The following is a 16,367-nucleotide window of genomic DNA, read 5'->3' on the forward strand; positions in this document are numbered from 1 at the left end:
CTGGGATAAAGCCTACTTGATCACATTGGATGAATCTTTTCATGTGTTGCTCAGGGAGTAATTTAGATAGAAAAAAGGACTTCAAGTAAACCATAGTTAATTTGTTCTGGGAGATAACTGTAAGTGAAAATATGAAGAATTTTATTATAATTAGACATACAAAATAAACCAAAAGAGTGAAAAATATATATCTAGAATTTAGAATTTTATAAAATTAAAATCTCATTGAGGACAAGGAGATACCAATAGGAAATCTAAAGGGTCGGTGTAAAAAGAAGCAGAGTAGATCACAGTGGGGCAAGGGACACATAGGGTGCACACGGAAGACAGCAGCTTCAGTCCTCGGACAGGACAGACAAGATTGGCAGAAGCAAGGCTGCAAAGAAACAACTAAAATTTCATTTCTAGATTTAACTACATTTTTCAAATAGTAAGAACATAAAATAAGTTGTCAGGCACTCCATCGTAAGACTACTAACTCCAGATCACTTAAAGTCTTATAAGCACCCTGAGAAGAAGAAACTGACAGACACACTGCTTTCAACAACAAACAGCCTGACAACTGATTTCTTGGCAGAAGAAATGGAATCAGGTGTGCTTGGTAGGGATCATAATGACCTCTGTAGGAAGATGGCAGCCAACCCAAACCAGAAGTACCTTTATGCCTTTGCCTGGTTTGCTTTAGATGTACATTATACCTTAGTTTATGAATTAAAAATTCAATTTGTATTTAAAATTATGTTACATTTTTAAAAAATGAATTTGAAGAACAAATGTTTTAAAAGGTTAATCCACTTAGAGATACAGAGAAATAGAATTAATTTTCTGTTAAAAAAAGAATACTTTTTATAATAAAATTTTTGTGTGTTCTTTTTCCTTTTCTAATTAGCGAATTTTAGCACCCTATACTGATTTCCACTACAGACACAGTCCAGATACAGCTGAAGGACAGCTCAAGTAAGTGCTATGGGATCTGCTGGAACGTGGGGTGTCTGTGCTTAGAGTAAGCACTGATGGCAGCCAGTGGATGGGAGCACACGTCCTTGTTCATGGCTATGTTGTTTGTCTCTCACAGCTACATAGCACAAATTAAAAGCATTGAGAACTTTAAATTTGTAATATCCAAACCGATACATTACTGGATCCCTCGTGTTCTTAGTGCCGGTGTTGACCAAAGCTTGTGTGGTGTGCACTCGGTGATGCTCTCTTAGCTGGCTCTGCTCTGCTGCCCATTTGAAGCACATCTAAGAACAAGTTTTAGAAAGATCAAGATATATAACTTAATTGTTGTTCATGCTGTGGGTTTTATTTTTAGTCATTCATTTATTTCTTTGCCCTGGCTAGCCAAACACCTACCGCAGAGTCTAGGCTGACCTGGAGCCGCAGCACCACTCCTTCCCCTCTCCTGAGTGCTGAGATCATCCGTGTGCACTACCACCTCACCTTGTTTATACCGTCTTTTTCACAATTAAGATCACTTTATACTACAGGTTAAATAATTGGCTTTACAGTAGATCTGGTCTTTTTCAGAACATCTCGTTTTAATTTCAGGTGTAAATAATTAGCATTAATGATAGTTTTCTCTGATATATTACCAGCAAAAACTCATTTCTGTTTAAATTTTGTGTGTGTAACAGAGAAGACAGAGAAGCACGGTTTCTAGCCAGTAAAATGGGGATCATTGCGACCTTCCGCTCGTGGGCAGGTACGTTCTGTGTACTGCTCACACATGAAACTGAACTTGACTTGGCTTTTCAAATGTTTAATTGTTGTAGCATCTAATTCAAACATGACTGTACTTTTAAATGTATACAAGAAGATTTACACAAAATTTACACTATGAACACACACACACACTACATTTTTCAACTTAACTGTGCTAAAAGTATTAGCTGGACATTTTAAGAAAATCCAGCATTATCTACTCCTCCCCTAAGACTCCCAACGTAAAGGGTAAAAAATGGGGAAGGGGAGTTGTATGTATTGTTGAAGCATGTTACTTAAAAAATGGTAAAGTGATGTCCTAACTATTAAGTTAACCAGGGTGTTAGGAGTCTCAGACTTCTTGTTTTTACAGTTTATTGGTTCTGAACCTAGGGCTTTATGTGTGATGAGCAAGTTCTCTACTCTCGAGCCAGATCCCTTTAATATAAAGATTATACATGCTTCATCCTCCTGTGGAGTAAAGACTTACTTTATCTCAGCCAGTATATCTTCAGTGTGTTTCCTCTGCTCTCTTGGTGCCCCGGTGAGAACCTTACCCTACCTATTTCACCTTCATGAACAACTGAGAGGCTGTGTGTGGACCAAAGAGTAAACATAACATCTCACACTTGATTTTATTCATTTTCTGTTGTCAAAACAAAATGCCAAGAAATAGATGATTCATTTTAAAATATAGATTTATGTGATTCCCACTTCTGAAGGCTCAGTGTTCAGAAATGTAGCCTCAGCACCATATGGTGAGAAAGCTAGTCCTCTAGCACCAGCCTTCCCTCTCCCAGGTTTTCTTGGGGATGTGTTACGATGCCTCACCTATTCTAATCCCCATCCCCCTAGAGACCATCATCTTGCATATGGGACTCAGTTTCTGCCATGTGATTACCGAGGTCCCCCAAAGCTGAGAGTGAGAAGCTGAATCACTAAACCACATGACCTCTTTTAACATGGACACAACTTTGGTCACCTTTTGCCCTTACTCCAAGATGATGTCATTTACTGTTCCTAGGTATCCTGTACAGTTCCTTAGCTAACTGCTGCTATGGCTGTCTGTGTTGTACCCACACGCTGCACTGTGCTTTAACCACCAAGGTCACCTAACACTTAGCCTTCCTTCTTGTAAGCTCTGCTCACCATCACTAGTCCCTTATCTTGTCGGCCTCTTTTAAAGTTCGTCTCATACACTCTTACTAATGACTTCCTCCTAGTGCCTTATATATTGATCTGTGACTAGTTAGATGCTTTCTACGCTCTATTGAACTAAGAAAAATAATAGCATTTCAGTTACAACCTTGAAGCTCTCTTCTAACAGAAGTAGTTTTCTGAATCGTGTTTAGTCTCTGTGGCCCTATTTATAAATTAAATACAGTACTGCTGTGTTGATTCTACAGTACATTTTAAAATCACAAATAACTTCTGGAGGGACAACTTCAGCAGCACAGATTTTCCACAAGTGTCAACAGCTTTTTTCTATGATAGCACTGGGTAAGACTTACGTCTCTTACCGTAATCTCCAGTTTCTCACACTGCTGTCAAACATCAAAGTTGGGGAAGTACACTTCAAGGACTGGAACACTTACATTTTGCTTACTGTGTTTAACTTGGATTCTGACTCTAAGTTCAAAGAGAAATTTATAGGTGTTCATGCATGCAGGCATAGAAATTGACATGCTTAATATGAAACCCAGAATGCTATGATAGCTGAGGCTTTCTGAGCAGTGAAATGAATAGAAAGTTGTATATGTGACCTCATGGGACTAGTTGCACTCATAACACAAGAACATTGAGTTTAATCTCCAGGATATGTATATAATGTACATTTAAAACTTAAATGAATCTGTTATACCCACACAGGAATTACCTCATGGCATATATGCAGGAATTCTGAAATTTGAAAATAATCAGAATCTGAAACACATTCCGTTCTAAGGATGTTTGATAATGGACTCTCAGCCATTGTAGTGGTGAGAAGGAGGTTCAGAGTCCTGTGTGACTTTCAAAAACATTTTTCCTACCATTTTAATATAAAAGATTTCAAAGAATTTTAAAAACTGCAGTGGTTAGTGCGTATTTCGACTGTGTAGATTTTGTTATCTGTCTACTGTCTGTGTCTTCATCATTCCATCTAAATGTCTTTAACATAGCATGGAGAAGCGTGCAGATGCAGCGTTGTGTAGTCCTGAAGGAGGTATGCACGTGCACTGTTTGCTGTTGCAGGCTTTGCTATTGGCTGTTTTAGTCCAGTGTGCTGGTCTCACTGTCGCAGTTTACATTTCATGATTCAAAATGATCCTGAGTATTTTGTGCTTGCCTATCACCTACATACATATCCTTTATAACGCAGAGTTTTACCATCTCATAAGTTCTAAGACTGAAACTCTTGAATCTGCCAATTTTATTTGGAATCTGTTGCTTAGTCTCATTTGTGCGTGTAGGAGATGATAGAACTAAATTAGACACGCACTGTGTAGCTTTTCAGTGTGTTTCAGGAGAATTGGACAGGAAAACGTTGTCTTTTCTCTCTCATATTCTTACTCCCTGAGAAGCATTCATTTGTAGCCACCTATGTGTTCATCAGTTTCTACATATGAAATAGGAATTGAGGAGTTTAGGTGATGAGAACAATGGCAATTTCCAGTTAGTAGGAAAATTCTGAGAATACTTGGCATATCCATCACTTATATGATATCAAGTATAATAACCAAATAGCATAATTTAACTTGTAAAATATCACAGATTTTTATATTATGACACATTATTGTAGAATTTCTTTCTTAGTTTAACTTTTTAACTTTTATCCTCTTTAGGTATTATTAACTTATGTAAACCTGGAAATTCTGGTATTCAATCTCTAATTGGAGTACTTTGCATACCAAATATGGAAATAAGGGTAGGTAACAGTTACTGTGACTCTAACATGCCTGGACCTTTAAAAGATATATTAGGGGCTGGGGTGAGGGCCTCTTAGCAAGGTATCCTCTGCTGTGGCAGAGGACTCAGGTCAGGCTCCAGCACACATATCAATTATCAGTGCACCTGTCACTGCAGTTCCAGGGGAGTGCAGTGCCTCGGGTCTCCTTAGTCATTTGCATGCGCTTGTGCGCGCGTGCGCGCGCACACACACACACACACACACATGCAGAGCTTCTTTAGAGATCGTTTTAGATGAAGTTTTTCTTCAAGTTGGTAATTTTTAGTTGAGAGCATTTTTCAGTATCTGAATACTTCAGAGCAATATATAAATAACTTATAATACTGTTATGAGTGATAATTTCATTAAAACTTGAGTTAAAATATAAATTAATTATAGTTTATTAAAATGATGCAAGCAAAACAGAAGGGTATTTTGATTTTATTAGAGTCAAGTGTAGAAATACATTTACCAAAAAAAGTTGATACTATATTTATGTAGTCATGGTTTATAATTTATCTACTTTTGATACCATGTTACCTTGTTTTTATCTTGAAGATGGTGGCTTTTTACGAAAACTCTGAGTTGTTAATTTATTAGCTATATTTCTAAATTATTATAATTAGTAAGTTTTTATTAAATAGCTAAACCAAATTAAATATGGAGGAAAAAATAGCTCTTATGCTATCTTTTCCCTTAAGTGTTCTTAATTTTGTTTCTCTATTTTGCCTCCTATTTTTTCTTTGAGCTGTACCTGTAAGAGGAAACACTGTTAGAAAGCATTGGCCGGGTGGGCATCTTAAAAATCTGAACTAAACATCACCAAGTCATGGAAGTGTGAGGGTTTGCTGATAAACTGACAGCTCTCTCTGGTCAAGGAACAAAGGAGCAATTTTGTTCACCTTTTTTGATGTGCTGGGAATCAAACCTTGTTATGTCCGAGGCAAGGACATACCACTGAACCACCCCTCTGACCATTGGCTGATTTATATGCCTGTACATAGAAGGGGCTGAAATCTGTTTCTGAGTTTGCACAGTGCTAATAAGGAAAGATTAAAAAACTGTATCACATATATGTTAAATACTTAGTAATTACCCATTAGGTGTATTTCTATTACTGTTATTTTGTAACATGATCTTTTAAAAATCATGAAGGACTTTCCTGTAGAAATAAATGGACTGTATTTGTTGTTCCAGAGAGGTCTGCTTGAAGTGCTCTATGATATTTTTCGTCTCCCTCTGCCTGTTGTGACAGACGAGTTCATAGAAGCCCTGCTTAGTGTAGGTAAGTTCTGAAGGGTACTGGGTCTGCCACTTACATTTCCACTGCCTTGATGCAAACAGCTTACTAAATAGTGAAATACAAATCTGAACATTTTCTTTCTCGTAATTAGAGAATTGTCTAATTCATAAGATGCCCAAGTCTGCAAATGAAGGAAGTTGCAGCTGTGTACATTCCCATAAGCAGTAGTATGTGTGTTGCACGTGCATGTGCAGGTATACACATTTCTTTTTGCTGCTGTCACAGGCACATGCCTCCTGACAAGTCCAGGCAGCCACACCCGTGCCAGCCATGACAATGTCCACCTCTCCCCAAGTGTTATTTTAAAACCACTTTGCAGCGTTTGTAGCCTGGCTATCTTGATAGTCCCATGCGCGTCTGTTCAGTGTTGCCTAATTGGCTAACCACCTGATTTTAACTCTCTTAGATCCAGGAAGGTTCCAGGACAGTTGGAGGCTTTCAGATGGCTTTGTGGCAGCTGAGGCAAAAACTATTCTTCCCCATCGTGCTAGATCCAGGTAGACTTTAGATATAAAAATGACTGCTACTTGTCACCTTCACTGCTTTTATGTCATGTGAAACATTTGAATTGTTGCTGTGCTTTTGCTTCCAGGCCAGACCTCATGGACAATTATTTGGCACTGATACTCTCTGCATTTATTCGTAATGGACTTTTAGAGGTAATATTTACAAACCTTATATGAGTGCAAACCAGGTCTGGTGCAGAACTGTGTTACCTGCAATGCTCTCCAACACTGCTGCTTCCTTCTGCTTCCTAGGGCTTGGTCGAAGTGATAACGAACAGTGACAAGCACATTTCAGTGAGGGCGACTATCCTGTTAGGAGAGCTCTTACATATGGTGAGTACGGACTCCTGCCGTGTCGGACTTTTAGGTTTTAAATGATAAAACAGGTTCCATTGAACGGTGTTACTTTTTGGTAGTTCATAGAACACATTTTTATTTTGCCAAAGCCTTTGGTACCTATTCCTGATAAATTTCTATGTTGTCTGTATTAACTTTTTTTGTAAATATGTTTTGAAAAAGTGTGGAAAATATAAAATTCTGAATGTTGATTCTTTTTTTTTTTTTTAAGTTCTAAATATAATTGTTTAACCTGACTGTCAGTGATTTCAATAAACTAGTTTAGGTTCACAGAGTGAGACTCTAGGGCAAGGCCTTGGGTAGCTCCATGATTCCATGACCTTTCTGTACTCGTACTAACTTTTGGATCACTACTAGTTAGTACATACTAAGTAAAAATCACTTTAAACTTGTTTAGAAGAAAGTGGGTTTTTTAAAGATTTATTTATTTTTATTTATAGGAGTACACTGTAGCTTCAGACATACCAGAAGAAGAGCAGCCAGTGTTCTTAACCACTCAACCATTTCTCCAGTCCAAAGGAAGTGATTTTTTTTACACATTTTTTTATACATATCAGTGGCTTACTTTTTTTTTTTTTTTTTTTAGACTTTTTTCTTTCTTTTGGTTGTATTGGATATTCTCTGCATTTACATTTCAAATGTTATCCCCTTCCTCCCCTCCCCAGTGGCTTACTTTTATTGGCAAGAGTTAACAGTACCCCAACCCCTGCCCTGCTCTGAAGTATTTCTGACTAGTCATGATAGTGCACTTTTGATCTCAATCTCCGTACTCAGGAAGCAGAGGCAAGAGAATCTCTGACTTCGAGTTTAACCTCGTCTACATAGTGACCGTCAGAGCGGCCAGGGCTATGTAACAGATACCATCTCAGACACCAAAACCAAACAAGTGTGTTGTCTCCTGTCTTCCCATCTCTTTCCTCCTACATGACTGGTTGAGCTGTGTATGTGAAGTATTCAACAGAATGCAGTCTGTCTTTTTAAACAGTGACTTAGCCACTTGCTCGGATCTCATTGAGCCTGTTGGTAAAGCACTGAACATTACGGCAGACTCTCAGGTCAGATGAGCTGTATGTTAGTTTTCAGATACCATTTCCTATAAAAACATTGGTATTCATTTCTTTTATATGAAGGAGTCTTGATAGGAATTTAACCTTTTTCCTTAACCACCAGAATTCTGTGATTCCTATGAAAGATAAAAGCAGGCTGGATTAAATGATAGTAATATTAACTTAGTGTTTTTAATCATATCTTGTCTTTTTTTACATTTAATAAATTTATTTATTCGTAGAGGGCTGGTTGGGTAGTGAAGTTTGCCTGGCACCAGGGGATAATGTTCCTATTTAAGAATTGGTGCTATATGGGACCAGTGTGCTCTGAGGTAGATACAGCACTGCCCTGCACTTTTCTCAGACACAGTGCTTTCCTACATTGTTCTCCAGGTCATTTAAGAAGTGAGATTGGCAACTTTCAGAAGCCATATTTAATAATAGCGGATATGTGATGATTAGTAGCTTTATTAATTTTTATTCTTATTCTTTAAAATACTTTATAGTGTATGTGTGTTTGTGTATGCACACATATGTGTATGTACAATTGTGCCATGGTGCATTGGGGGTCAGAGGACAACTTTGGAAAAGTTGGTTTTCTCTTTCTGCCATGTGGATCCTGGGATAAAACTCATACTTAATGGCAAATAACTATCCTGCAGAGTTGTCTCATTTGTTCCAACTGGTCATTCTTAATGAATTTGATGGGATTAAAAATTATAGTTATGTGTAGGCAGAAATACTTACGCTATTTTCATGGAAAACCTTGCACACTGTATTATGTCTGTAAATAACTATCTGTTCCTCAAGTCTCATGAGCACCATGTTCCCTGTAGGCAAACACCATCCTTCCTCACTCGCATAGCCATCATTTGCACTGCCTGCCGACCCTTATGAATATGGCTGCGTCCTTCGACATCCCCAAGGAAAAGAGACTGTAAGTGTTCGAGCCTCAGCAAACTATGCCTGATGTACTTAGCATCTGCCTGGGCAGCCTTTCCTTCAAGCGAGGACAGAAAACAAGTAGTGTTGATGGGTTGTGTTTGGCACTTCCCTTTGGAAACCCCAAGCAGGGAAAGTTAAAGTTCTCAAAATTGTAATGATTTGTATTTGAGGCTCTAAGTGTTAGTAAGGGGTAGATTGATGTCTTTCCCTTCTGCTTCTCAACAAGGCTGCACGGCTGAAATAGAAAGTTTTTCTGTTGTGGTTTGAATTTGTTTGCTTTTATGATCTGGGAAAAGTTATATATGTCAATGGCATTACCCTCCTGTAAGCGAAATGTAGTTCACGTCCTCTTTGGAACTGTGAACATTTGTTTAAAATTACATTCTTCAAATTTTTAATTTGCTATAGTAATGTATATGTTTATAGATGGGTGTACTATCAATAAATAATAATTATTCATTTTAATTTTCCTAATGAATAGACTAGAGACATTGTTTAACTGAGGCATTAACAGAACATCATGGTTCTAACTAGAAGCTTATAGTATAATACAGTTTTATTTTAGTGTTTCCATGATTGAGGTGAATACTTTTTCAAAACGTGGTGGTAGTTCTAAACTCTGTCAAATTAAGGTCACAAGTCTCGGGGCTCATTAGGATTAAAAATTGTGATTAAAATAACTGAAATGGTAGTAGTCTTGAATTGTTTGTTTAGCTCTCTAAGTTGTCTTTACTGACAGATCACATACTTGCCAGTCTAACTGTATCCTAAGGGTTTTAGACTATTTAACATGAGTTATAAAGCTGAGACTTGGTTGGTGCTAAATTCTTGAAAACTGTACTTTTGTATATAGCAAATAATAAGTAAGTTTAAAAGATTCTAATTAGGATGATCAATCAGTGCAGAAGATAGAGACAGTTCAGTCGGTACGAGGATCATGGCTTATGATACTGATGGACAGTGAAATGGTTTTTGCAGCTTCATCAAATCAGTTTCAAGTAGAATAAAGACTGCAGGTGAGAAACAAAGCATTAACACTTTGGAAGAAAAGTGGGTTCCTGACTTAAACACTTGTGTATCCTGTATGTGGAGGGGAGTCATGCTGGCCATCTATGGAGAAGTCAGGAGCTTGAAGTCAGATGTCTCCTTCTAGTAATTTCTACCTGACATTATGAAACAGGGTCTCTCCTGAAGCAGGAGCTCACCTTACCTTTCTAGCTAGGCTGGCTGAGTAGCCAGTGAGCCTTGGGACTTGGGATTTAATAATGTTCACCTCTAGCCCTGAGCTACAGCTGCACACTGTAGTGCCTACATTTTGAGAACTAGGGGTTCCGAACCCAGGTACTCCTTGTGCAAATGAACCCACTAACCCATCTTGCCAGTACACCGTAAGGATTTCTTAAAACCAATATACAAAATGGGCCTACCACCTTAGCAGAAAAAAGTATGACCCCACAATAGGGTTCTTTATGTACATTAGCAGTACTGACCTGCTGTCTTTATGCTCCCATGCTCAACCTAATATTGCTTGGTTTGTTTTGAGTTTATGTAAGCTTAAGTAACTTAGCAGCCATTGCTTGAAAAGTATGCTAGACCTACTCAGCATTGATTTGTCTTTCTCCATTAGGCGAGCCAGTGCAGCCCTGAACTGTTTAAAACGCTTCCATGAAATGAAGAAGCGAGGACCTAAGCCTTACAGCCTTCATTTAGATCACATCATTCAGAAAGCAATTGCAACACACCAGAAACGGGATCAATACCTTCGAGTTCAGAAAGATATATTTGTTCTTAAGGTACTGACATAAGAAATGAACATAAGTTTAATTAGTTTCCCAAATTCTCAGCCACTGGATTATCTGGATTTTCAATTTTACACAAGCAGATTGGTTTTCGAATGACAAGTTTTAGCATAAACGGGAATCCTTGAGCAGTGTACGTGCGGATGTGAGGGTAGAATGTGTTGCAGGAGTTTGTGTGAATGTGTACATATGTATGTGGAGACGAGACAACAGCATTCATTATGCTGTCCTCAGAGACCGTGTGCTTTGAGTTTTTCATTTTTGTTTGTTTTTGAAACATGGTCTCTTACTAACAAAAAACTCTCCCCATAGGTGAGGCCCAGCTGCAGCACTCACTCTCCTTCCCTTTCTTCCACAGTGCCAGGGCAGCCAGTGTGTCCCAGTCCCAGCGTGTGTAGGCTCTGGGGCTTGAACTCAGGTCCTCATGCTTGTATGGCAGGCACTTTACTGATGTTGTCTTATTAACCTCTTGAAAATAATCACTGAGGATCTTTGAAGATCAATTATAAATACCACTCTTTTTTTTTCTCTAAAATTGGTAATTAATTGATGTGAGCATAGACTGCCTAATTGTCCTTACTGTCTGGTGATTACAGGATACAGAGGAAGCTCTTTTAATAAACCTTAGGGATAGCCAAGTCCTTCAACATAAAGAGAATCTTGAATGGAATTGGAATCTGATTGGAACCATTCTTAAGGTATGATAGAAATAGAGTATTTCATGGAGATTGCCAAGTACCTTTTATTTTGTTACTTTTAGATACTTTATATTATACTTACATGCTTTATATTATGTTTTTTTCAGTGGCCAAATATAAATTTAAGAAACTATAAAGATGAGCAGTTGCACAGGTATGTAAAATATAATGAAAATTTTATTATTAAATCTATTAAACTTAAATTTGTATTAAGTTTAAAAGTAATGATTGATATGTTCTTTGAAAGAATGATATTTTTATGTGCAGTTTTATAATCAGAATGCCTCAGCTAAATTTCTCATTACTTCTTTTGCTTCTAGCTCTGATCTTTTGATATACGTTACTGTGGGGTAGTGTTGTATGAAGGATGGCATTAGGAAGGTGTGTGTTGTATTAGGCCACGGTGCTTCTACTCACTGTCTTCTGAGAGTCTCCTCTTCCCAGCTCACCACACAGAGCACGCAGAGCCTCTGCTCTCTACTGCCCCTGTGTGCCTTCTTCTGAGTTACAGTAACCACTGTTACCAGTCTCCACTGTTACCAGTCTCTTTGGATAAAAAGGCCTTACTGTGTCTTAGAGACGTTCCTGTCATTGACATTTCTTATAGTAATCATATATAATGACAAGTAACTGTTTCTGTCAGGTTTTTAAGAAATACAGAACCAACAAGTTACAGTGAAATTAAGAAGCATGGTACTCTTGAGAACCTTTAAGAAACAAAAGAATGATATCTTAATAAATTTGGTTTGTAATTCCTGCCCCCTTTCTGTGTTATACTGTAATGCATGAAGTTAAGCTGAACTCTATATATTTAGTGAGCACAATATTGAAAATTATCGAAATACGTAAATGAATTCCATTAAACCAGTGTTTAAGAGGCTTCCTTAAGTCTCCCTAGCCTGTGCTCTCTGTGCTTTGTGGAGTTTTATGTTGCTCTTTTGGGTTGGGTTTGTTTTGTTCCGGTTTTGAGGCCGGAGTGTGCTATGTAGCCCAGGCTAACCTGAAACCCATTATGTGGTCTAACCCGGCTTTGAGCTCTACTGCTCTTTCTGCCTTTACCTCCTGAGTGCTGAGGGCTTAAAGTGTACGTTCCTTGCCTGCCCATGTCTGAATGCTCCCTACCAGGTCTTACTGTAACATTCTTACTCAACCAACAAAATGTTTGAAAAGTACCAAGGTTTCCTAAGCTATTGTCTAGTAATTGTTTGGATTCCTACTTTGTTGCTAATTTCACCTTAATTTTAGGTTTGTGCGCAGACTTCTTTACTTTTACAAGCCCAGCAGTAAACTGTACGCCAGTCTGGATCTGGACTTTGCCAAGTCCAAGCAGCTCACAGTTGTTGGTTGTCAGTTTACAGAATTTCTTCTCGAGTCTGAAGAGGTAAGCCTTCCAAGGACTTTAGCAGCACCCTCCTTTCCCTCTACTACTCTGTGACACACAACTTTCTCCCTCTCGTTTTTTCTTTCTTCTTTCTTTTCTTTCCTTCTTCCTTACTTTTTCTTTTTTAAAAAGTCAAGTCATACTGCGTAGTGCTTGGTGGCCTAGAATTTAATGCTCTGCCTGCTAGATTATGGGGATTAATGTGTACCCCTACCATATTTGCCTTTCTGGCTTACTTTTATTTTCTAGTTTGTATGAGTTCTGTTTGAAATATAAGATTAGGCATGTATCTGAATCCTGATGTAGTCCCTACCTAGTTATAAAACCTTAGGGAACCATCTGCCCTCTAGGTGGATTAGTTTGCCCTCAGTTAAGATGGAGAGATGGGAAATAAAGACTGTCTCCAGGTAACATTGTTTTTCATTGAGAGGGTTAAAATTGGCACTCAGTGATCACCATCACTACATTTTTTTTTTTTTTGGCTATTAAAGATGATTTTATAATTACAGGATGGGCAGGGATACTTAGAAGATCTTGTGAAAGATATTGTTCAGTGGCTCAATGCTTCCTCTGGAATGAAACCTGAAAGAAGCCTTCAGAATAATGGTTTACTGACCACTCTCAGTCAGCACTACTTCTTATTTATCGGAACACTCTCCTGTCATCCTCATGGGGTCAAAATGCTGGAAAAATGCAGTGTCTTTCAGTGGTGAGCCTCGTCAGATTGGCTGTGTTATGAACCTAAACTTTCATTTCAGAGTCCAGATGCACCATGTGTTGTTTAGTCTTACGTGTGTGTGTGTTTGGTAAATAATTTTTATCAAAAATATTTATTTATGTACGATTTTAAAAATGCATGTGGAATTGATTTTACATGCCCATTCTTAAATCAGTAATTATATGTGCTAATGGATTTGTTAATGAATTTGTCACCTGATGGGTTAAATTTATATCTAATTAAGTTTTCTGCTTTGAATATACATCGTTTTGTTTGTCATATTTCAACAAAGCTATTGAAAAATTATGTTAATGAACCAACACAGTAATTTATAATAATTCTTCTCTTTTAGTCTCCTTAATCTTTGTTCCTTGAAAAACCAAGATCACCTGCTAAAACTCACCGTTTCTAGCCTAGATTATAGCAGAGATGGATTAGCTAGAGTCATCCTTTCAAAAATCCTCACGGCAGCTACAGATGTGAGTATAACATAGGAGGGGAAGCTGTACTCTGTAGCCAGCCCATGCCAGTACTTAGTAACTGTAGGCTGAGTCACGGTAGCCAGCCCATGCCAGTACTATAAGCTGAGTCAACTAAAAATATGGGATGAAAATTGAGTTAACCGTAAGCTTTCGTCTCTGTACTTACCTGGCAGGTGACATTCTGTGGTCACAAAGATGTTATTTCTAGGGTGCCATGTACGTCACATATGCTGACCCCTGTGGCTTCAGAAATTTGATACATAATTAATAGTTGGGGGTTGCATTCACATATTCTCTAAAAAACAAAAACAAAACAAAACAAAAAATGAGTTCTGAGGAGCTCCATTTAGAACTTTTTTAGGTACAAGGATGAGGCTGTAAGTTAGAAGGGATATATTCGTATCAATCAGATAATAACTCTACCCTCACTTCTAGTTCTTTCAAGTAGAAGAGCTTTTTTGTTGTCAAAATGATAGCAAATAGTCTGTGATTACTTTTCATGTGTTCCTTTATCTCTATAGGCTTGCAGACTCTATGCAACAAAACATTTAAGGGTTTTATTGAGAGCTAATGTTGAATTCTTCAACAATTGGGGAATCGAGTTACTAGTAACTCAGCTACATGATAAAAACAAAACAATTTCTTCTGAAGCCCTGGATATTCTTGATGAAGCTTGTGAAGACAAGGTAAAGTTGAGTTTTATTTTAGGCAAAATTTTATTAAAATATTCCATTTTAATTGGCAGCATTACAAAAGCTCAGTGTGCATAAGTGTTTTGGAATAGAAAATATGCTACCTTTGCATAATTACTAACTTGGTACCATTGTTTAGGCCAATCTTCATGCTCTCATTCAGATGAAACCAGCCTTATCCCACCTTGGAGACAAGGGCTTGCTTCTCCTTCTGAGGTAAGTAGGAAGTACATTTGTGGCGCCCCCTTGGTCATGTGTATTAATGTTAGATACAGATCTGAGTAGGAAATCCTCTGAATTTACTTTGAATGTCTGCACCATGCTTGCTGTAGAGCTGCTCTGGCCTCCTGTATGCAAGCGTTGTGCTCATGCTTGTCAGGACATTTTCCTCACTTTCTGCCTTCAGTCTGGTTGCAAATAGTGTGACTTTATCTGCAAATTGGAAGGAAGGTCAAGGACTACTTTATTAGACTTTAAAAGATAAAACTCCAGAGCAGACAAACTGCAAAACCTTAACAGCTGCCTGGAGGGAGACTGTGGAGGAGAGGGGGGCAGATAGCCTCGCCCTGGGGAGGAATGGAGGTCAGATGCACCACAGGCAAGCAGCCACGTACTGGGGAGGGAAGCTTGAAAGAAAGAAAGCCCAAACGTTTTAAGGAAGGCGTGCTTAGAAATTGAAGTGAAAGGCAGTTGTTGAGCTTTTCTGAATCAGGTAGACATATAAGGTACAGGGTTGCATGATCCTGAGATCCAGTAACGTAGTTGTGTGATGGCTGATCTCTTCTGACAGCTGAATGGCCGAGTCAGGTGTGGTGGTCAGGGTGTCCTTCAGTGGGTCTCTCTAAAAAAGATTACAAAGTACATCAGTGGCTTTATTTTCATAACTTCCAAATGTAAGAAGAAATGGAAGTCATTGTGTTCAAAATTTTAATAAATTACAGAAAACTTTTTTATTTTATACAGGACATATTCCTAGGTCTTTGTTTCTAAAGGATATTCTTTGTGCAAATGTTTCTAAAGGATATTCTTTGTGCAAGTTTAGATAATTTTTTTTTTTTTTTTTGGACTCAATGCTCAGCTATGGTTGTTCTAATTTACAGATTTCTCTCCATTCCAAAAGGATTTTCCTACCTGAATGAAAGGGGTTATGTTGCAAAACAATTGGAAAAATGGCACAAGGTAACTTCTTATGAAATAATAAGATAAACTTTTTTCTGTTGGAAATTCAAACCAGCCTTCATTACATGAGACCTTGTCTGTGAAAACAAACAGAAACTAAATCATTCATGTTAATGCTAAATTATGTTAATTTTTATACACTGTATATTTTCTACTTTCTTAATGTTAGATCTGTTTTGTGTGCTTGTATGATAATGCATGTCATGACAGGCACATGAACATAAAAGGACAATTGTGGGAACTAGCCCCCTTCTTCTGTCATGTGGATCGCAGGACTCAAACTCAGATCATTCGGCTTGGTAGCTAACACGTTTACTTGAGCCATTTGTTCTCCCTGAAGTCATAAAGACTGTGAGCAACCATGTAGATGCGGACAATCAAATCTTAGTTCACAGTAGCCATTGCTTTTACCTAGTGAGCCATCTCTCTAGCACATTCTTCTATATTTGGATTATAAGTTTCATACCGTTCCAGAATTGAAACAGGAAGAAGGAACATTCTTTCTCTCTTGGTAAACTCAGATGGGTTTGCTGACTCTAAATGAGCTGATTCGTGTTGAGTCTTTCTTGGGGGCTACTTTCATGGGCCTCTCATTTACAGCTCTAGACAAGGGCAGCGGTAAACATCCGCT

General features: G+C 38.0%; 1 protein-coding gene across 2 annotated transcripts in view; it reads left to right on the forward strand.

Moving 5' to 3' along the window:
- The window catches only part of RICTOR (RPTOR independent companion of MTOR complex 2), a gene marked incomplete at its 5' end in the record, with an annotated part of 91,886 nt that overhangs the window by 56,560 nt on the left and 18,959 nt on the right, over nucleotides 1-16,367 (forward strand). For both annotated transcript variants that reach the window (XM_080933872.1, XM_080933873.1), the window contains 17 exons: nucleotides 890-957; nucleotides 1,638-1,705; nucleotides 4,527-4,609; nucleotides 5,828-5,915; nucleotides 6,340-6,430; nucleotides 6,526-6,592; nucleotides 6,692-6,772; nucleotides 8,679-8,779; nucleotides 10,415-10,580; nucleotides 11,183-11,284; nucleotides 11,392-11,438; nucleotides 12,530-12,665; nucleotides 13,175-13,374; nucleotides 13,736-13,862; nucleotides 14,387-14,551; nucleotides 14,697-14,773; nucleotides 15,658-15,736. In XM_080933872.1, coding sequence (XP_080789998.1) covers nucleotides 890-957; nucleotides 1,638-1,705; nucleotides 4,527-4,609; nucleotides 5,828-5,915; nucleotides 6,340-6,430; nucleotides 6,526-6,592; nucleotides 6,692-6,772; nucleotides 8,679-8,779; nucleotides 10,415-10,580; nucleotides 11,183-11,284; nucleotides 11,392-11,438; nucleotides 12,530-12,665; nucleotides 13,175-13,374; nucleotides 13,736-13,862; nucleotides 14,387-14,551; nucleotides 14,697-14,773; nucleotides 15,658-15,736 — 1,746 coding nt within the window. The remainder of the gene's footprint in view (nucleotides 1-889; nucleotides 958-1,637; nucleotides 1,706-4,526; nucleotides 4,610-5,827; nucleotides 5,916-6,339; nucleotides 6,431-6,525; nucleotides 6,593-6,691; nucleotides 6,773-8,678; nucleotides 8,780-10,414; nucleotides 10,581-11,182; nucleotides 11,285-11,391; nucleotides 11,439-12,529; nucleotides 12,666-13,174; nucleotides 13,375-13,735; nucleotides 13,863-14,386; nucleotides 14,552-14,696; nucleotides 14,774-15,657; nucleotides 15,737-16,367) is intronic.

Source organism: Micromys minutus (assembly GCF_963924665.1).
Source record: "Micromys minutus genome assembly, chromosome: 20".
NCBI classification, from domain to species: domain Eukaryota; kingdom Metazoa; phylum Chordata; class Mammalia; order Rodentia; family Muridae; genus Micromys; species Micromys minutus.